The sequence below is a fragment of the Littorina saxatilis genome, linkage group LG12 (assembly GCF_037325665.1).
Source record: "Littorina saxatilis isolate snail1 linkage group LG12, US_GU_Lsax_2.0, whole genome shotgun sequence".
In the NCBI taxonomy this organism is placed as follows: domain Eukaryota; kingdom Metazoa; phylum Mollusca; class Gastropoda; order Littorinimorpha; family Littorinidae; genus Littorina; species Littorina saxatilis.
This window is the reverse complement of record NC_090256.1, coordinates 51,269,660-51,292,064: the sequence shown is the minus strand read 5'-3', so window position 1 is coordinate 51,292,064 and position 22,405 is coordinate 51,269,660. Positions and strand designations below refer to the sequence as shown.

The 22,405-nt window shown below is 41.9% G+C and overlaps 1 protein-coding gene across 1 annotated transcript in view; it reads right to left on the bottom strand.

Moving 5' to 3' along the window:
- Positions 1-10,572: 10,572 nt before the first annotated feature.
- LOC138982199 (uncharacterized) overlaps positions 10,573-22,405 on the bottom strand; it is a 114,619-nt gene continuing 102,786 nt past the window's right edge. Inside the window, exons 4-5 of the mRNA XM_070355425.1 lie at positions 22,127-22,187; positions 10,573-11,021 (exon numbers count right to left, since the gene is read on the bottom strand). Of these exons, the coding sequence (XP_070211526.1) occupies positions 10,666-11,021; positions 22,127-22,187 (417 nt within the window). The 3' untranslated portion in view covers positions 10,573-10,665. The remainder of the gene's footprint in view (positions 11,022-22,126; positions 22,188-22,405) is intronic.

The following is a 22,405-nucleotide window of genomic DNA, read 5'->3' as shown; positions in this document are numbered from 1 at the left end:
TTAGCGCAACTACTACCCCGCTCTTCTTGTCAATTTCACTGCTTTTGCCATGAGCGGTGGACTGACGATGCTACGAGTATACGGTCTTGCTGAAAAATGGCATTACGTTCAGTTTCATTCTGTGAGTTCGACAGCTACTTGACTAAATATTGTATTTTCGCCTTACGCGACTTGTTTTACTCGTAGCATCGTCAGGCCACCGCTCATGGCAAAGGCAGTGAAATTGACAAGAAGAGCGGGGTAGTAGTTGCGCTAAGAAGGATAGCACGCTTTTCTGTACCTCTCTTTGTTTTAACTTTCTGAGCGTGTTTTTAATCCAAACATATCATATCTATATGTTTTTGGAATCAGGAACCGACAAGGAATAAGATGAAAGTGTTTTTAAATTGATTTGGACAATTTAATTTTGATAATAATTTGTATATATTTAATTTTCAGAGCTTGTTTTTAATCCGAATATAACATATTTATATGTTTTTGGAATCAGCAAATGATGGAGAATAAGATAAACGTAAATTTGGATCGTTTTGTAAATTTTTCCTTTTTTTTACAATTTTCCGATTTTTAATTACCAAAGTCATTAATTAATTTTTAAGCCACCAAGCTGAAATGCAATACCGAGCCCCGGGCTTTGTCGAAGATTACTTGACCAAACTTTGAACCAATTTGGTTGAAAAATGAGGGCGTGACAGTGCCGCCTCAACTTTCACGAAAAGCCGGATATGACGTCATCAAAGACATTTATCAAAAAAATGAAAAAAACGTTCGGGGATTTCATACCCAGGAACTCTCATGTCAAATTTCATAAAGATCGGTCCAGTAGTTTAGTCTGAATCGCTCTACACACACACACACACACACACACACACGCACACACGCACGCACACACGCACATACACCACGACCCTCGTTTCGATTCCCCCTCGATGTTAAAATATTTAGTCAAAACTTGACTAAATATAAAAACGAGCTCGACTCATGTGGCGAAGGTGGCGAAGGTGGCGAGCTTTCAAACCATCACGACTGAATAACTCATATTACATTTTATCATCGCGCATTTTTTCACACGAGTAGCATGGTGCAGTGGTAACGGAATCGGAAATTCGATCCGGCGCTCTGGGTTCAAGTGCCGTTGGGAGCAAAATTTGTTTTAATTAATTTTTTTTTATTAATCTTTTTCTTTATAGGCCTGAATTGCATTCAGGCTGCAACAACCGGTTTTTGTCTCTGTGTTCATTTTTTTTTAATGGCGTAAAGAAACTGTCCTATGCTTTCACAAAAAATCCAATCTTGACTTTCAACTGTTCATTAATATAAAAAGCAGGAAAAAAGAACAGAAGAAAAGATCAATAAAGACGGATGCTCCCCGATAACAAAAAAACAAAAAAACAAAAAAGAAAGGGTTGAAGCTGCCTGCCAACTGAGATAAAAATTAAAAAAAGGAGAAAAAAAAGTTCAACATAATCATTTATTTTTCTCTCTAACATTCAGGTCAACAAAGTCATTGTCATAGCTAGGCAGTCATTCGATTCAAAGACAATCATCACAGGTTTGAACCGACCCTTTCGTTTAACCATTCAAAAAACAACAGCAATAACGCTGTTAGTACTACAGCGCACACAACGTTCGCCCTTTTGAACTCGCGATGAGACTTGTTTCTTCTGGTCGCCAAGCTTACCGTTAGCAAACGCATGTACTAGTTGGGATTCTCCCAATTTTCGCGACCTTGACCGAATACTCTCGAAGTCAGCACTACGGCGTTCATGCATAGGGAACAGTTAGAAAGTTAACTTCGGGAGTTCCCACTTTCAAAAGAGGCCTCTACTTCCAGTGTTTCTGACTTCCAGTTCATGCATACGGACCTTGGAGTTCGTTCGTTAGCGAAATGATTAGACACTGGAGTAGAACTTGCTAGTGAAAGCAAGTACCAAATGTTTCTCCCTCAAAACACTCCCACACTCATCCACAGAACCGTTACGCTTGAACGCTCGCACGCGTGTTTATACACACACACATGTCACAAACACACACACACGCACACACACACACACAAACACACACACACACACGCACACACACACACACACACACACACACACGCACACACACACACACACACACACACACACACACGCGCGCGCGCGCACGCACGCACGCACTCACACACACACATACACACACACACACACACACACAGAAAACACACACACACACACACACACACACACACACAGAGTAAAGAGAAGCATGTTTCTGTACCTGGAGGGGCCTTCCAACTGACCACAGCGTGGAGATTGCCGGCACGCACGTACTGTTTGCTGACTGTCAGGCCCACCGGTGTCCCCAATGTATCACGAACTGCACGTGCAGAAACACACTGACCTCACTATTACAGCTCAATACAGCTCAACCAGAGAGGCGATAACAAAGGTCAAAACCAAAAAACCACAAAGAGGAAAGACAGGTGCAAACCTTTTTTTCTTTTTTTTGTATCATTGGTATCGAGCAAAAAGACCAAAACAAAACAACACACAACAAAAACAACGCTGATAAAGCGTGATCAACTATTCAGTCCGGCACCAAGCCAGACACACGCTTCGTTCAATAATTCACCTCGATTTGCTCTATAAATCTCTTAGCGCACTGTGATATGTCTCAATAACTTGAATTGTCAGTAAGTACTGGTGTCACATGACTGATGTGAACCAATTGATTGGCTAATGGCGATGCGCTTAAATCTGTCAGCGCACTCTTGGAGTGCACTAACTTTTCCACAGAGCGTATTCTTCCGCCCTTTGCCTAAGCGAGACTGTACTCTCATCCTCAGAATTAATTAATGACATGTAGCTTATATTCTCCACAATACCAAAATACCATAAATTTCCTGCTTCTCAATTAAAGCAGAAGTGGGTTTTTTTCTGACAGATTGCATGTGCCTGTGCCACAGTTGCCACTGATCTAAAAATAGAACCCGCTGTGTCTAATTTTTCAGTTTCGACTTGCGAAGAATCTTCTCATAATTATGCCGTAGCTTATTATCCACATTACCAAATGATGAGTTAGTATACAATTCCCAGCAGCTAACAGAAAACACAAGTGTTATTCCGATAACGTACCAACTAGATCAGCATTTGGAATATATACGTAGCAGACTAGATTACACTGAAATACGACTGCATCAGTTCAGTAAATGAATGGTTTCCGAATTATTATTTCAAGGCAAGAACAATCGGAATCGAAAACGTGTAGGGTTTAGAACGTCCGTACCATATATAAGACTTATTACCAGCCTGCCTCATGCGTGCAGACTCAGGGGACGTGACGAGCAATTTTTGTTTTTGGAATGCCGCAGTGGTTCGATTGCCCTAGCCTAGCAGACGACATAAACCCCGCTCAGCAAACTAACATGTTGGGCAAATGTGAACGAAAAAACAATGGGGATATAATACGTGTAGGGTTCAGAGCATTCTTACCGTTCATATTTAGTACCAGACTCCCCGATGAGTGAAGATACCACACGAGAAACATGCCACATTTATTTTGAAAATGTGCTAACCGTCGACCTTGGGGGTTAGCCAATTCAAGGGGAGTCACTCTGCACAGTCAATCCGTCGAAGCTCGACTTGAGGTTTCGAATCGCAAATAACTAAGAACACAGTCCTTTCTCTGGGTTCAAATGAGGTCTCTCTGAAAGATCATCACTGTTTAGCTTAAACGCTACACTGGAATTTACCAACAGAAATTAAAACAAGAGTTTGCGTGTGATGAAAGCACGACACACTTGAGACAGCCCACACAAAAGTAGATCTTCCACGACCTGACCACACAGTTATGCCTATTCAAATGCGCGTAGCAAAATGTGCGTGTTGTATCTTCTTTTTTTCTCTGGCGGTACCGACAATATCGTTATTGAAACAATCCCAGTGCACTAAGGGATTTATAGAGCAAATCTCGAAAATAATTATTGAACTCAGCGCTATGCGCTTCGTTCAATAATGAATTTTCTCGATTTGCTCTATAAATCCCTTAGTGCACTGGGATGTCTCAATAACTTAAATTATCAAACATAACTATTTCTTTCAAAACCGAATTATTTATCTTCAAAAAATGGTAGATGTAATTTCCAGTCACTATGAAATTTGTTGGGAACAATGTGAATATATGCATTGTATTTTTCAATTTCAAAATCTTTGGCGCATCATTATTATAAAAACAGACATGATCTGGACCTTATCATTTAATCTGGCTGTATAAATGTAATATTTAGCCAATAACAAAACCATATCAAAGACTTTATCGGTATATACATTCTGTGCATATCCAAAAATAATCAATTTCCTTGAAAACACAATTTAACTTGTGCACAATGTAAAAAATGTCCGCTTCAACCATTGCAAAAGATCATTTCAAAAATGTTGTACTTTAAATACAGTCCCACAAAAAGTGTTGCAAGGTATCTTCATAAATTTGACATGGGGTACAGAGTGGAGAATCAACAATTTTCTTCAAAAACAAAAGCCGTTTTGTTGGTAAAATTCGATACAAGATCCTAAACTGAAGCCATCTTAAAGGCACAGTAAGCCTCCCGTAAACCATCATAGATACTCTCAGGCTTTTACACACAGTACAAAAACCCTTCCATTTGAACGCTCACCGAACGGGAACATCCTAGGTGCCCTACGTAAAGAGCTAGCAATTTTCAAAGAATTAATTTTGCGGATTGTCTGTCAGACAATCGGACGGTGCTTTTTTGCGCTTCTGACCTAACTTTTGAAATCTAAATAATAAATTGACGGCTTGTTACACAAACATTCTTAAATCATAAAAGAAATCTTTTTTCATCAAGACAAGATCAGAACAATACGAAGTTTTGAAAGTTTAAAAAAAAGATAGCCCGGAAGCAGGGTCACGCAAGGTCGTGGTTCTCGTAGCAGACGACGCTGCCTGGCGCCAGTTCCTCTGAACCGTTAACCGCCACTGCTCTAGTTCGCAGCCGTTTCGATGTTGCATTTCAGATTCAAAGGTACACAATAACGTGCTATTGCAGATAAGCTTACAAAGATTTGCACTGAAATGACAAACTGGCGACTAAATTGTGAAAAAAGGGAAACTGGATTACACGGGTTCACGATTGTTCAGAGGTAAACCACGCACACAAAAAATTCTTTGAAAATTGCTCGCTCTTTACGGAGGGCACCTAGAATGTTCGCAAGCGGTGAGTGTTTGAATGAAATGGTGTTTGTACTGTGTGTAAAAGTCTGACAGTATCTGTGATGGTTTACGGGAGGCTTACTGTGCCTTTAACCTTGTATCCACAGTGGCATTAATCTATTAAAAACACAATTTTGCTGTCTACGTCAACGTTCATTCTCTGTGATAATTTTTCTATGCAAACACAAATTTATAATATAAACTCTTGACATTTGTTCTCAAAACATATTTCAATACCTAACATTCATCCAAACAAAATTCTGTTTCAAAAAGGACCGGTAGAGCTTGTTGATAGTGTTAAACCGCATGAGCAACACCTTCAAACAAAACATAATTAACATAAACATTGAGATATTGTGCTTTAAAATCTTCATATGTCAAGTCATCCTGAACTCAGGTAAAATGAGTTACTTCCCTTCGGATCTCATTTATCCCTGACAGGATGCCTTTGTTTTCCTTCTCTGGAGAGGAAATCGATTTTTTGTTTGACATATTTAGAGCTTTTCGTAATGTGTTATTGATATAAGCAGATTCGCGATCGTCGATAATGATTTTTCACGGTGTTTGTCACGATTGGGTGACATGGATTGAGAAAGGAACACTTTGTGGGGTGCCTTTCTCAAATTGTGATGAAAAGCGCCTGTGCTTTTGGGGGCGACGGGCTGTTTTGCTGACCGAGCATAGCGAAGCACGGGGATTTCGTTTTGCAGGGGTTCCACGTGGGTGATTTCTGCTGTCAGGGCAAAACTGACGGTAACTGAACTGGATATGTGACACGCGGAGTCACGTGATATTTTCAAGGTTGTTTTGTGAGGACATGAAACGACACACTTGAAACATAGCAGCAAGAGAGAAAGGTCGTTGTTTCTTCTTCCTAACAGTTTGATGGTTTTCAACACGTTATTTCACTTGATATCAACGTGCCGTTCTGCTTCTACAGTAGGGCTTTAGGAACTTCAAGAAGAGACCCCCTTTCGCTGTGTAGATGTTTCGGACGCGAGGCGTCAGGTTTCTTGGCTGAGCGGGGAAGAAATTCCAACGCATGAAGTAAATTCAGCACAAGAGGGGGTATGGCAAGAAATTCGTCGACGGACGGAAGCTATATCAAAGGAAGCGGATTCGCTTAAAGGAGAGCTACCTACATAGGCTGTTGAGGTAATAAATCATTATTTAACGCTGTTGACGAGTCTGTGTTTGTAGAATGAAATACTCTCTGTTGTTCTTTCCAGGTTAGCGCATAATTTGCTCTTTGTGACGCTAAAAATAATAATCTGTATATGTTTTTTGCAAATATGGAGAGAAGGAAGGAAAATAGCTGATTTGTTGTTTTAAAAGTTCGTTTGTGCAGGCCCACGTGCTCTATGAAATATGTAAAGGTGACATGTTTAAAGGTGGAGTGTGAAGGGTAGCGTGGAATGTTTAGTGCACCGATGCTTTTTGTTGCAGCCTACGTTACCTGCCTACTTATCTTTGCGGAAGTGCGGTGTTGCGGTGATGCTGTAACCGGAACATCTGTATGCTGTAACCTGGTGTTCTGGTGTTTTGCTGTTGCTGTTCTACCCTTTTACACTACATACCTTTTCCGGTAACTACGGGGAGGACCTTCAGCGACTGAGTGAGGCGCCTGATATCTCCACTATTCCCTGCTTCGTTCAACGCCAACCGGCACAACAATCAACGGAGCAGTTGTGGAGATAGACTATTTACGGGTCGCCCACTCAGTGGCAAAAAGCTAAGTGCACCATGTCTATTGCACCCTTCTTACCACCAAGTCATCTGTTATATTTATGATTACATTCGAGTGGTGACAACGTGGGGTGTGTGACACCTGTATTAACCAGCGCTTTTGGGCAGACCAGTAACTTTCCTATCTATACACGGGATCAGCGTGTTATTATCATTTTCTAAACTTTAACTGGCATTTTTGTCAGTGACCTATTTTTACGTTTTGAACGTAAAACATCTTTTGGAGTGAAGTTTCGAGGGAGGTGGCGAGATAGTATATAAACAGGCGTCTGAAACTTATACTTTTGTTGATTCTATCTATTTGTATGACTGCGAGAGTGGATCGTGGTGTGGTTAGTTAGTTAGCAGTAACTAACCGTTCATAATCACCTTCTGTGATATATTGAAACGTGACAGTGTTGTGTAATTTTTAAATTACAAAGGAATTTTTATGTAAGAGTTTCAAGCGAGCTATCTTTCGCGGAACAACTCTAAATATGGCAAAAGTGTGCAAACAACTCTAAATATACAACTAAATCAGGCAAATATGTGCAAACAACTCTAAATATGGCAAAAGTGTCACGTGATAATCAACTTTGTCACGTGATCATAACAAAATGGCTACTGAGCGGACGAAACTTTTTCCGTAGCCAGTTGAGAGTGATGCGACAATATCATGGTCTCCTTCCCACAGCAGTCTCAAAATTTCGACTTGTTTTGACCTTAGAACGATGTCTTTATCATAACTGTGAAGAAAAGAACGGAGATCACTGTCGAAGTCGGCCATTCTACAATCACGTTCGTCTTTCGTCTTTTGATCAGAAACATTAACGAAAAACATATGGGAGATAACTCTGTATTCTTGTTTTGATAGATTTCGGCTTTTAGACACTTTCTTTCCCTGTACTTCGCGTAGCAATTATGCATCCTGTCAGAGAGACATGAGCGATAGCGTGGACCGATGATTATCAGAATGATGTCAAGTAACCATTTGAACCCATGAGGTGTTCAATAGAAACAATTCCATCATCAATCCAATTCTGAATACAAATAACCGTACCATTTAATCTCATAAGATCGTGACATTGTAATGCAACGGCTCTGAAACAAAACCAGTAAAACTCTGAGGTATGCACTTATTACAAAATGTCCTGTAATGTTTAAAAACGTCAAACCAAAACGGATAATTCACTTTCTCCGTTATCACATTTGCAATCGTTTATCGTTTTTGACTGCCTTCTGCATTGCAAGGATTTTGATTCTTTAAGTCCTTCTTTGTTGAAATAACTAACACAACCAAGGAAAAATAACAGGTGGGAAACGTATCTCTTTCTTTTTCTTTGTCTTCTTTTTTTTTTGGGGGGGGGGGGGGCGGGGGTTAAAGCTATACCGTCCGTGTTTGTTTTTAATATTTGTTTGGCTTTTGTTTCATTACTCTTAATTTTAAACACCAGGAACCTGACAATATAAAAGTTTCTGTCAACGTTTCGGATTGCCTTTCAATCCCCGCCCCCCCCCCCCCCCCCCACGCCTCCAACACAAGCCCCCACACAGAGACACACACATACACACAAACAACAACAGCAAACAACAACAACACACGCAAGCACGTGTGTGTGTGTGTGTGTGTGTGTGTGCATGTGCGTGCGTGCGTGCTTGTGTGTGTGTGTGTGTGTGTGTGCATGTGCGTGCGTGCGTGCTTGTGTGTGTTCGTGCGTGTGTGTGTGTGTGTGTGTGTGTGTGCGCATCTTTTAGGGTACTCCTGTTGTGTGCTGTACTTTTTCCATACCCCAACCGAATACTAAACATCCAGGGGCGATTTGAGACCGCTTTTGGCCAGGAAGGAGACGGTATTGGGTTTTGGTGGTTTAAAGCTAGTCATTGTTTTTACTGGCCTGGTGGTGTGATGATGAGGTCGGATTCAGCTGACCCTGGGATGTACCCGGACCAGTGGACTGCCACCACCTTCACCACGTAGATACTGTCAGGCTGCAGGTCGTACACCGGTATCACGCTGAAGTTCGTCTGGGGAAAGAAAACACCATCCAACCTGATAACTTTACCGTCTTTATCATTAGCCTTTTAACCTTCATCACATAAATACTTTCGGGTTGCATGGTGTACACCGGTATCACGCTGAAGTTCGCCTGTGGAAAGAAAACACCATCGAACCTGATAACATTACAAGCTTTAACATAAGGCGTCTAATCTTACCATAATTTACAATAAAGCTTTAGCTTTCACCACAAAGATACTTTCGGGTTGCATGGTCTGTGGAAACAAAACACCAACGTTATTTATTATGATTGTTACCATCGTTACAATTAAGCTTTATAGCCTTAGCCACGTGGATACGGCTGGAGGTCGTACAACCTTATTACGCTAAAGTTCGTCTGTGGAAAGAGAACGCCTTCGTCAATGTGGATGTTACGGTCGCCACCACAATCTCTATGACGATTTCGAACAGGACACAGAAATCGTGTGTAAACACCATCGTCACTTGGGACATTTTACAAGGATTACAATCACGGTGTTTATAATCATTTGACGGATGAAGGAGAGATATTATGTCAGAGAATTAGTTTGTAGTATTTTATCTTTTTATAAAAACATAGGTCCTTAGGGAAGACTTTGTATCCGGCCCTTGAAAACTAACAGAGTTCAATCCTCTCAGTATATAGTGGATTGACACGGGAAAATATCTCGACATTGTTACACTCTTAAAAAAGTACTTTCCTTCATCAGAGGAAAACACTGAATGCACTCGCAATCGCAGGCCCTAAAACAGGGGACATAGCGAATCTGGAACGTTTTAATTGGAGTTCCGCAAACTTACAGGGTTCAATTATCCTCTCGATATTGAACATTGACACTAGTGAACATCTGCACACTGCTACATTTGTTTGTTTGTTTGTTTATTTGTTGCTTAACGTCCAGCCGACTACGTAGAGCCATATCAGGACGAGGAAGGGGGGGGATGAAGGGGGCCACTTGTCAAGCGATTCCTGTTTACAAATGCACTAACCCATTACTTGTGTCCCAGCAGGCTTTAGTAAAACTAAATTAATACCTACTGGAAGATTACCAGTTTCCAGTATGTTAAAATAGGCTTAACCTATCTACTGCTGGGCTTACATCAGAACACTAACAGATTAAACTATACATGAATCGCGAGACAAGCGGCAAGAGAAGAGATTTTTTGGAAAAAATACAGGTGAATGAGCAAGAAGGCAGAAAAAAGAAAAGAATTCATGAAGAAAAAGAGAGCATGACAGGAAAGAGGAACCAAAAATCTACCTAACAGCAAACTAGAAAGCTCCTGCGGTTCCAAAAACAGGAGGGGCCTTTAATTTCATAACCGCAGTGCCCCACTGCGGGAACACTGCTACATACTTACAAATGTACTTTCCCTCTTCGAAGAAGGTGGAGCAAGTGTTGTTCACACACACACACACACACACACACACACACACACACACACACACACACACGCACGCACGCACGCACGCACACACACACACGCATGCTCGCACGCACACACTCACACACACACAAACACACACACAAACACACACACACACACACACACACACACACACACACACACACACACACACACACACACACACACCCAAGCACAACCACCAAAAAAAAGCGAAACATCGTGTTTTTTCAAGGTCTTTCCAGAAAAGCGCCAAGTGCAGGGCGAATATGACGTAAGTAATACATTTAAAAAAAAATAAAAAATAAGCCACAACAGGCGAACAAGTTATGAAAATGTAAGACCAAAATCTTGTTCACATCCCATTCTCTCACCGTCTTGCCGAAGAAGCGCCAAGTGGAAGACTTAGGGCAGTCAGTGACGTCAGCGCACTTCTGAATGGCGATGACGAAGGTGAGCGGCAGTGACGTCGACACATTGGTGACGTCCCGAACGTTCCAGTACAGGCGCACCAAGGACCGGTGGTCAGTGGCCAACGTCTTCATGTCCGTGTAGGTACAGATGACCTTGGGTTTGGTCAAGGTCAGCGAGCTAGCGGCCTGTGTCAAGTTCCCGGCGGGCACGGATGGACCTCCTGGTTTTTCTTGGAAGACATAAGATTGTATTACAACCACGTGCAATACACAGGAATATTGCTTGGCTTGAGTACATTCGCCCATTCAAACACAACAAAGTAAGGTCAATAATTGCTCACACAAACACACTCACACTCCTTTAGGCAGACGGTGCCCATAAACAATCGGGAACATTCATGACATCGTTTCACAGAAAAGTAAACAACAAAAATAACAAAATGCAAATGCAAGCACGTAGACAGCCGGACAAACATACAGGCAAACCTGATAGACTCATACGCACTCACATACACGCGCAAACATACAGACACACACATAGAACCATAGAAAAGAAACGCGTGTGAGGACGGACTGCTTTTCTTTAATTGATTTCAAGAGGCTATTTCATCCGACCCCCTCCCTCCTAAAACAACAGAAAAAGGACCCTATACTTCGAGGAGCTATGAGCGGACATTTTGGCCAATCAACGACGAGAATAGCTCGAAAGTCCGCTCGGAATTCCGGGCGTAATTGCGCGCGTCGTTGGCCGATTTGGCGTTCCATAGAGCTACTCTTGAGTTCTCGAGCCTGGGGACTCGTCGGTTTCTGAGTCACTCCGTTCGTAGTTAGTTGTGTGCTCTTTGTTGTTTGAGTTGCGTTAACTTGATAACTTTTCGTATACATTATTTCCGTTCATTTTGTAGTTTGGCCGGAAAGTAAAATCAAATACCACTGTCTTCCAGCGTGAAAAAAGCTATGTTGACACTAAATCCGAAACGCATTGACCAATTTTCTGTTAAGTTAACTTTGGTTTAATAAACAAAACTGTATACAATGTTAGTATCGTGACATATAAAGTATTTAATATTTGACATGCACGATGTCATTGATTTAACAAAAACGATTCCCCACCCATCAAGAATTTTCTCTGATTTGGAAACTTGTCCAGCTTCTTTGGTGCGATTACATTCTATGCTCGGTTTACGAATACGAATACGAATACGAATACTTTATTATCTCATACAGAGAAATTTCAGTGTGGTGCACATTAAAAGACAAAACAAATAATAAGACAACAGATAAAAATATCATACGAAGCATACTACACTCGCGCACGCATATGTACACTAACAGGAATAGTAACATGATTCCAAATAGGTTAATTGCCGTCAGCTTTAGCTAAAAGTTTACCGCTAAAAACTATCATTATCACAGGACTAGATATGTCATTGAACAATATTTATCACAGGACTAGTCATTCGAGGGTTATCACACTCAGCATAAGGGTGCACATCAAAGAATATAAAAAATATTCATCACAGTAATCAGTGCATATGTTCACCAGCACACATACTAGTTTTAATTAACTTAGGTATTTAAAAAGCCAATTGACTTTGGAATAAAACTGTTCTTAGTTCTGAGCGTGCGGAATCTGGGAGTGCGGAGGCGACGTCCTGAGGGCAGGACCTCAAAGTGGTGAGCGAGCACATGACTACTATCCTGGATGATGCAGCGGGCCTTTCGCACCACACGTCGTTCATACAGCACAGTCAGTCCTTCCTGTCTCACCCCCACAATCTTACCACATGTGTTCACCACCCGCCCAAGCACATTCTTACTCTTCACACACAGACCTCCATACCAGCAGATGAAAGAGAAAGTGAGAATGGATTCAATGAATGAAGTATAGAATGTTTGGAGGATGCGGCTGTTGATGTTCAGACTTCTGAGCTTTTGTAAGCAGTAGATTCTTGACTGACACTTCTTGTGGATAGCTTTAGTGTTTGAGGAGAAATTTAGTTTGTTGTCAATGACTGTACCGAGATATTTGTATTCAGTCACTCGCTCAACTTTCACACCATCTATGTACAAATCTGAAACTGTAGCTGTTTTTGCGAAAGTCAATAACTAGCTCTTTTGTTTTTGTCACATTTAGGGCTAAATAGTTATCTTTACACCAGGAGCTGTATGTAAAGAGAAGTCACCGGCTGCAAGCGGCCTTTGACAGAGACGTTGAGATGCGATGACTACTTGTTAGATGATAGTCTTGTGATCTTGTAGAATGACATGTTTCAATGACAAAATGAATTACAAAAAAACTTACACAGAAAGCAGCTTGGCTGTGGACTGTTGGAATGTGTCAAAATGTAAGGGTGCTTTTACCCTATGTAAAAGCCTGGACAGATCTACGGTGATAACGTGATGGTTTACACGCCACAAAAGGTATCTGAATAAGAAACAACACCGAATAACACACAAAGACTTCGAGAAGAGGTCATTATGCGATTATGACCAGACTTCAGCATCAGACAGGCAGAGCAAAAGGTTCCTGCATCCACTCCATGCATGCAGCAACAACCAAATTAAAACGTCTTAAAGTGATGACAGCTTCGACGGGATTTTAATGCAGTATTTATATAACAAGGTTGGTAACATATGGGCACAAAGGCGGCAGTAGGCATGGCTCTTAAAACCCTACTCCCCCTAAGCTGAAGAAGCCTAATCCGTAATTGGACCGGAGGGTGTTTCGTAATTCTACGAATTGATATATTCTTTTCCCCCATACGCTGCCTTTGGTTTCGCGAAGACTTCCGGCTCTTTGGCAGCGGGCCCCGCGTGCATACGGCCGCTGAAGGAAATCAATCAATCAATATGAGGCTTATATCGCGCGTATTCCGTGGGTACAGTTCTAAGCGTAGGGATTTTTTTAAAAATTGTTTTATGCAATTTATATCGCGTACATATTCAAGGCGCAGGGATTTATTTATGCCGTGTGAGATGGATTTTTTTTACACAATACATGATCACGCATTCACATCGGCCAGCAGATCGCAGCCATTTCGGCGCATATCCTACTTTTTACGGCCTATTATTCCAAGTCACACGGGTATTTTGGTGGACATCTTTATCTATGCCTATACAATTTTGCCATGAAAGACCCTTTTGTCAATGTACCCTTTCAGATTCCAGTCGTATGCCAGCATCCGATCTGATCCGAGTTACCATTCGTAGATGGAGAAAAGGTCAACAACTAGGGGACCCAGTATCCGTTCATACCTCCGCTTACATCGGCGTTCGGGAATTCCAGAATCCTGTGTATTTGTTGCGTTTACGCAATCACACCTTTGTATTTAGGTGTCTACATTGAATTTCTTGGCTAAAGCCTATGTTAAATTTTAGGTAAGCCAGTTACTTGTATTAGCCATGTCTTCTTATGCAGACTTTAAATTAGCTCGTGCCAGTGAAATGAAAGAGCTCTGCCTACTGCACCAGAGTACCAGACAAATAAATAAACACCCTAAGAGAAAACATGTATAAGCGGTTTGAGGTACCTCTAACCCCGAAGACCTGACAAATAATTAGCCTTTGTTAACATCAAGCAATCATAAAACGACAACAAATTGTGTTAATGCTATTCCCCGATTAAGTTAACTCCTAGCTCCCTGAACACATTATCACATATAGGTATTTATTTTGTTGTCTTCTCATGGATAAAGGCAGTTGTCATCAATTTCGTTATTCAGCGCATGTAAGGTTTGACATAATTATAACCCCCAACCTACAAGACAAGTAATCGAGATACTGTACGAGAGGTTAGACATAACCCTTACCCACAAGGCGTGTAATTGAGATAATGCAATTGAGATAATGTACATGTACTGCACTATGGATACTGCACGAGAAGTTGGACATAACCTTAACATACAAGACCTGTAACAGCATAGAAAAGGAGATACAATTACAAGAGGTTGGACATAAGAATTATAAACAAGTGTCCGAAGGCAGGTGTAGGATTGCCCTGAATCGGAGGTGATTCAAAATCCCTTTATGACACAATACTACGTGTAGCAGTCTTAACCGAGAAACTCCACACGTGATAAGTTTTGTAGCACCCTGCTGGCGCTACAAACAATTGTAATAAACATGCAAAATCCTCCTGGCACAGAATAAGATATGACCCATATTCTGCCAAACAACCCCCCCCCCCCCTCATACATCCCCAGGCACATGAACAGGAGATTACCCGTAATCAGGCAAACATAATCCCCCCCCCCCCCCTCGGCCCATGAAAAGGAGATAACCCATTTTCTGGCCCACACATCCCCCCCCCCCCTAAATCCACCTGGTCCCAAATAAGAGATAACCCATCTTCTGACCAATTGCAACTCCCCCCCCCCCCCCCCCCGCATGGGTATTCAGGCAAATAAGCTGTCACCAGTGCATCGGCTAGGAGCAGGAGAACCTTTCACTCTCGTGGGGGGGGGTGGGTGGGAAATTTTTTCTCCGTTACGACACGTCTTACTACGCCAAGTTCAAGACGAAAAAGGAAGTTGGGAGATTTACCTCCCTTGACTTATCCTCGGTGCGACTTTCTACAGAAAGGTGAACAAATGATCATTTTCGACCGTCTTACCGTTTACATGTCTTACAGACGAACCAGGTCATAACCAAATTTAAGTAAAGACTTAAATTGTTATAACGACGTCACGTATAAAACTTCTGTCCCTTCTTCTGCATGTGTCTACCTAGGAACTAACATAGATTGTCGAGAACACATTTTGTCTTGGATTTCGTCATATCTGAAGATGATGATTATTCGTAAGGTCACCGCCAAGTTGTGAATCTATCGGCATCGTTTGTCTTTAATAAGTCAGGATGTTTAGTCAGATGTTTGGTATGTGTTCAACTTTAAGGGAGATCCTATCGCATGTACAGCCAAACATGCCTATAACTATAACGACTGCCCAAGGGATCAACCACAAGTGGTCGTTTAAGAGAGGTGGTTGCTATGGAAAGTCGAATGGTATAAAGGGGAAAAACCTCGTCGGGGAGTCTTTGGGGTGATCGCAACAGGCAGTTGGTCGTTACCGAGAGGTGGTCACCAAGGCAGGTTCGACTGCAATAGCATAGATGGATCTGTCTCGGTTCACATGATGGTTGACAGGAGAAAGGGCTGTCTTCAATGTAGAGTTTGCTGATAACAATCCGATCAGGATGATAGTGTCCTTAACAGACAGTTAGCTGCACGATCGAAGGAACGGGAAGTCACCTTTGCCATTTAAAAATGTGAGTTTGTAGTGAAATCAGACCATCTGTCACGTTTCACTATATCACAGAAGGTGATCATGAACGGTTAGTTACTGCTAACTAACTAACCACACCACGATCCACTCTCGCAGTCATACAAATAGATAGAATCAACAAAAGTATAAGTTTCAGACGCCTGTTTATATACTATCTCGCCACCTCCCTCGAAACTTCACTCCAAAAGATGTTTTACGTTCAAAACGTAAAAATAGGTCACTGACAAAAATGCCAGTTAAAGTTTAGAAAATGATAATAACACGCTGATCCCGTGTATAGATAGGAAAGTTACTGATCTGCCAAAAGCGCTGGTTAATACAGGTGTCACACACCCCACGTTGTCACCACTCAAATGAAATCATAAATATAAAAGATGACTAGGTGGTATACAGGGTGCAATGACATGGTGCACTTAGCTTTTTGCCACTGAGTGGGCGACACGTAAATAGTCTATCTCCACAACTGCTCCATTGAATGAAGTGCCGGCTGGCGTGGAAACGAAGCCGGGATTAGTGGAGATATCAGGCGCCTCACTCAGCGCTGAAGGTCCTCCCCGTAGTCTACCAGAAATAGTAGAAATGAAGAATGGTAGGACGACGACAGCGACAGCAACCACCAGAACACCAGGTTACATCATACAGCAGATGTTCCGGTTACAGCATACCGCAGATAAGTAGGTAGGTAACGTAGGCTGCAACAAAAAGCATCGGTGCACTAAACATTCCACGCTACCCTTCACACTCCACCTTTAAACATGTCACCCTTCTATATTTCATAGAGCACGTGGGCCTGCACAAACGAACTTTTAAAACAACAAATCAGCTATTTTCCTTCCTTCTCTCCATATCTGCAAAAACCATATACAGATTATTATTTTAGCGTCACAAAGAGCAAATTATGCGCTAACCTGGAAAGAACAACAGAGGGTATTTCATTCCACAAACACAGACTCGTCAACACCGTTAAATAACGATTTATTACCTCAACAGCCTATGTAGGTAGCTCTCCTTTAAGCGAATCCGCTTCCTTTGATATAGCTTCCGTCCGTCGACGAATTTCTTGCCATACCCCTCTTGCGCTGAATTACTTTTATGCGTCGAAGTTCTCCAACGCTCAGCCAAGAAACCTGACGCCTCGTTGTCAGAAACATATATGGTGGCGATAGGCAGTCACTCCTCCCTTGTCCAAAGAGCCCTCCTGTACTAATGCAGAGCAGGCACGATGACATCAAAAATGACACCCCGTGTTGAAATCCTCCAACTCTTAGACGAACAAGTACCGTCTCCCTATCGTGCCTATGTTAAAGTGGGTCGTTTCAAGTCTCCCCCAAAACACCATGAAAACATCACGTGACTCCCCGTGTCACGCATCCAGTTCAGTCCCAGTCGATTTTGCCCAGACAGCAAAATCACCCACGTGGAACCCCTGCAAAACGAAATCCCCGTGCTCAGCTATGCTCTGCCCCCAAAAGCACAGGCGCTTTTCATCACAATTTGAGAAAGGCACCCCACAAAGTGTTCCTTTCTCAATCCATGTCACTAAACCGTGACACCATCAGCCCATCTTGCCTCCAGCAACAGACCTTCGTGTTCGATTAAGCTTTCATCCTGCGCTCGTTAAAACCTTCGCTCTTTTCTCCCCCTTCCTACAGTTCTAATTCTCACATTACCGTGAAGCCGTTCATCCTGACTGACGCCGGGAAAGAAGTGTTGGCTTCGCCTTCAAAAGCTGGGTGACGCTTTGTGTACCTGAAGCGTAGCTTCCTGCAGTATCTATTATATTATCTCAGCACAGTGGTCTTTTGCCACAGAGTGATCGATGTGCCGTGTTAATTTGCACCTAGGTGCAAGTCACTTGAACGGTTATGTTGTGTTACCTTGACATTTGCCTCTGATTTTAAATACTTTTTGTGTGTTCCTAACATACAAAGCTATGGCAAATCATATAATTATCAGTGGAAAGGTTATCATTGGCCCTATCTGAAAACCGTGTTCGATTTGGGAATTATCTCCCCTTGGCTGTTGTGCCAGACGACAGTTATTACCCTTGGTTGTAACATAAAGGTTAAGTCAAACTAATTTGTGTTTTTGACAACTTCAAGTGAAGGAGTTATACAATAAAAGATGAACATTACAGTACAGCTATAGACATTCTTCTGTGTATGGAAGGTTACTTTTCATGCAGATTTTGTGATAACACACATGCATGATGCAAAACAGCAGCAAGGTGACCCAGATTTGTAACCAAAAATGACCATAGGTGAGTCGACTTTATGCGCTGCGCCCTGACAAAACCAGGACATTTGGACGATTGTTAGTGGGTTCAGTATGTTCAGCAGGTGTGGCAGTATGCAAGATAACAATCTCAATTGAAATAAAAAAGATGAAAGCAGAAGAAAAACCCACTGAGGGAGATTAAATCACAATGATTTGTTGCTTGTCCACTGTAACCTTCTGAATCAGTAATTGGCCAGTAAAAGGTTTGAAAAGAAAGTTCCCGATGGGTATCCATACTGCTATCAGCATTACCACCAAATATACTGCCGAGCCTGTGCGGCTCAAAGCAGAAGTGTTTTTTTCTGACAGATCGCAGGCGCCTGTGCCACAGTGAATCCCACTGATCTAAAAATAGAAGCGGCTGTGTCTCTTCCACAATGGTCTCTTCTCGTTTTGACTTGCAAAGATTCTTCTCATATGCCGTGTTAGTGGCATGTAGCTTATTAACCACATTACCAAATGATGAGTTAGTATAAAATTCCCAGCGGCAAACAGAAAACACAAGTGTTATTCCGATAACGTACCAGCTAGACCAGCATTTGGAAGTCGACTCTGTTATAGTAGACTACACTGAAATACGACTGCATCAGTTCAGTAAATGAATGGTTTCCGAATTATTATTTCAAGGCAACAACAATCGGAATCGAAAACGTGTAGGGTTAAGAACGTTCTTACCATGTATAAAACTTATTACCAGCCTGCCTCATGCGTGCAGACGAGCAATTTTTGTTTTTGAAATGAGACTGCAGTGCAGTGGTTCGATTGCCCTAGCCGCCTAGCAGACGACATAAACCCCGCAGCAAATTAACATGTTGGGCAAATGTGAACAAACAAACGATGGGGATATAATACGTGTAGAGTTCAGAGCATTCTTACCGTTCATATATAGTACCAGACTCCCCGATGAATGAAGATACAACACGAGAAACATACCACATTTACTTTGAAAATGCCCCCCGCGGGTTAGGGGGAGTCCCATATTGGTTGGGACGAGAAAGAATTTACCCGATGCTCCCCAGCATGTCGTAAGAGGCGACTAACGGATTCTGTTTCTCCTTTTACCCTTGTTAAGTGTTTCTGGTATGGAATATAGTCAATGTTTGTGAGGATTTTAGTCAGGCAGTATGTAGGAAGTGTTGGGTCCTTTGTACTGGAAACTTGCATTCTCCCAGTAAGGTAATATATTGTACTACGTTGCAAGCCCCTGGAGCAAATTTTGATTAGTGCTTTTGTGAACAAGAAACAATTGACAAGTGGCTCTATCCCATCTCCCCCCTTCCCTCCGTCGCGATATAACCTTGAATGGTTGAAAACGACGTTAAACACCAAATAAAGAAAGAAAGACTTTGAAAATGTGCTAACCGTGGCCTTGGAGTCAATTCAAGGGGCAACACTCTGCACAGTCAATCTGTCGAAGCTCGATGAAGGTTTCGAATCGCAAATAACTAAGAGCACAGTCCTTTCTCCGAGTTTAAATGAGGTCTGTATGAAAGATCATCCCTTTTTAGCTTAACACTACTTTGGAATTTACCAACAGAAATTAAAACAAGAGTTTGCGTGTGACGAAAGCACGACACACTTGAGACAGCCCACAAAAAAGTAGATCTGACACAAACCTGACCACACAGTTACGCCTATCCAAATGCGCGTAGCAAAATGTGCATTTTTTAATCTTCTTTTTTCTCTGGCGGTACTGACAATATCGAACGCCGAAGAAGAAGAAGAAACAATCCCAGTGCACTAAGGGATTTATAGAGCAAATCTCGAAAATAATTATTGAACTCAGCGCTATGTGCTTCGTTCAATAATGAATTTTCTCGATTTGCTCTATAAATCCCTTAGTGCACTGGGATGTCTCAATAACTTAAATAATAATTAAACATTCTTTTATAGCGCTGTTCACCGCCAAATGGCAGTCTCATGGCGCTTTACATTAGACATTAAAATTCAACATTTTACATATAAACAGTTTCCTTGTAGGAAATAACATACAAGCATTAAAAACAATTCATAGACAACGACCACTTATAGTTATATAAGATAATCTAGACAAATTGTTTTTAAAAAGATGAAGAACTGCAAGAGCTTGGAGTTATGTATGCTAGAGTGCATGTTCGTGCACACAGAAATAAATGCATTTCCACAGAGACGTTGGCCTAGTAGGGGCACGAGTCAGTAGATACAAAATCTGCCAAGGATTTGTGGCCATAATAAGTCTTCCTACTTTGGCGCATGCATATGGACCAGGCGAATCAGTTGCTGGGCATTTGCAACGAATTTTGACCGTCAGCGCAGCTATTTCGTGCCAATAGACCAGAAGCGCAGATCTGGCAGCAATTTTGCTTGAGAGTCTGGGACACTTTTGTGGGGGCCTTAAATCTCTAGTCAATTGGTTTCGATTCTCAGCCAGGAGTTCTGCAGAACTTCTCTGCAATGCTTTTAAAAAGTGCATTATGTAGACTTATTTGAGGGTCCACAGCTTTCGTAAGATTGTTTCAGATGCGTTGTGTTTTGTTTATTGCAAGACGTTGACCAACATTATTCTCTTGTAGGCCGTTTTTTTTTTTACACAGGGCATCCTGATAAGCAATAGGCAGGCTGGGCCTTGCTGCAATGTTAAGACACAAATGACGCGAACGCCGGTTGTTCAGCTCCCTGGCTGTCTTCTGATCGTTCCAAAAGGGAAATGTGCTCATTTATGTCTTTTAACTAGCAGATACTTCCTGCATGAAGTCTTTTGACGTCTTCTCTGAGGCTTCCGAACTTGTCGCACTGCACGCATCCGCATTTATTTGTTTACTTTTTCCTCCTCCGCGGACATGCCGGATCTTCTTGTGCTGCATATGCACAGAGGAAGTGATCAACAGTCACAAGTCACGAGACAGGTGTTTTAGTTGAGAACAAGGTTATTAAATAGTACATATATTTAAATATAATATTAATGTTGTAGTCCTTCGTTTGTCTTCACGTTACGTGCACCACCACTGCAATTCTCCATGTGAGATAATAAAGTTAATTTGATTTTATTTGATTTCATTTCATTTGATTTGACCGGGGGAAATAATTTCAAACAGTTATGTGTGTGTGTGTGTGTGTGTGTGTGTGTGTGTGTGTGTGTGTGTGTGTGTGTGTGTGTGTGTGTGCGTTTGTGAATGTGTGTGTGTGTGTGTGTGTGGGTGGGGGGTCTTGGTCTGGGTCCGTGTGTCTGTGTGTGCGTGTAAGCGTGTGTGGGGGCGGGGGTCAACATATTCACACACACTTACAAAATAAAGGGTGATCAAAACAACGTGTTCCGAATGTTTTCATTGTCCTTTACTAAAATCTACTTTTATAAAATAAAAAAATTCGTTGAGAGGCAGATTAAAAGTGTCGAAGAAAATTCACCATTCCTTATTTGAACGGACAATAACTTAATTGTTTATAATTTTTATTATCATTGTATTGAGTGATAGTATTTCTGGCAATGCATGTGTGTATGCGTGTTTCTGACAGAGATAAACACAGACAGACAGACAGACAGACAGACAGACATACGGACGGACGGTCGGTCGGTCGGAACGGACGGACGGACGGACGGACGGACGTGTGGACGGACAGACGGACGGACGGACGGACGGACGAACGGACGGACGAACGGAAAGACGGACGGACAGACACACAGACACACAGTCATACAGACACACAGGGACGGAGAGATAAACAGACACACAGACGGACAGATAAACAGACACACAGACAGACTGACAGACAGATAGAATAAGAAAACCGCTCACCACTCTCTTCCCGAAAAGCATCGTTTAGAAAGTCGCAGCTTTCTTTGCAGACATCAGATTGCTAAAACAAACACAATTTACTTGCATGAAATCAAAATCAAAAACTGTACGAGATCCTGGATAATGACATCATGTATCACTGCATAGCCCTCTTTTCCTAACTCCTTGCAAAGTTCAGACGAGCGAAAAGCGAAAACAGTAAAACTACATAATACCGCTCCACTCATCACTGTTTAAAGATACTTTCTTTCTGCATATGTTTTTGTAATACTCAGCATT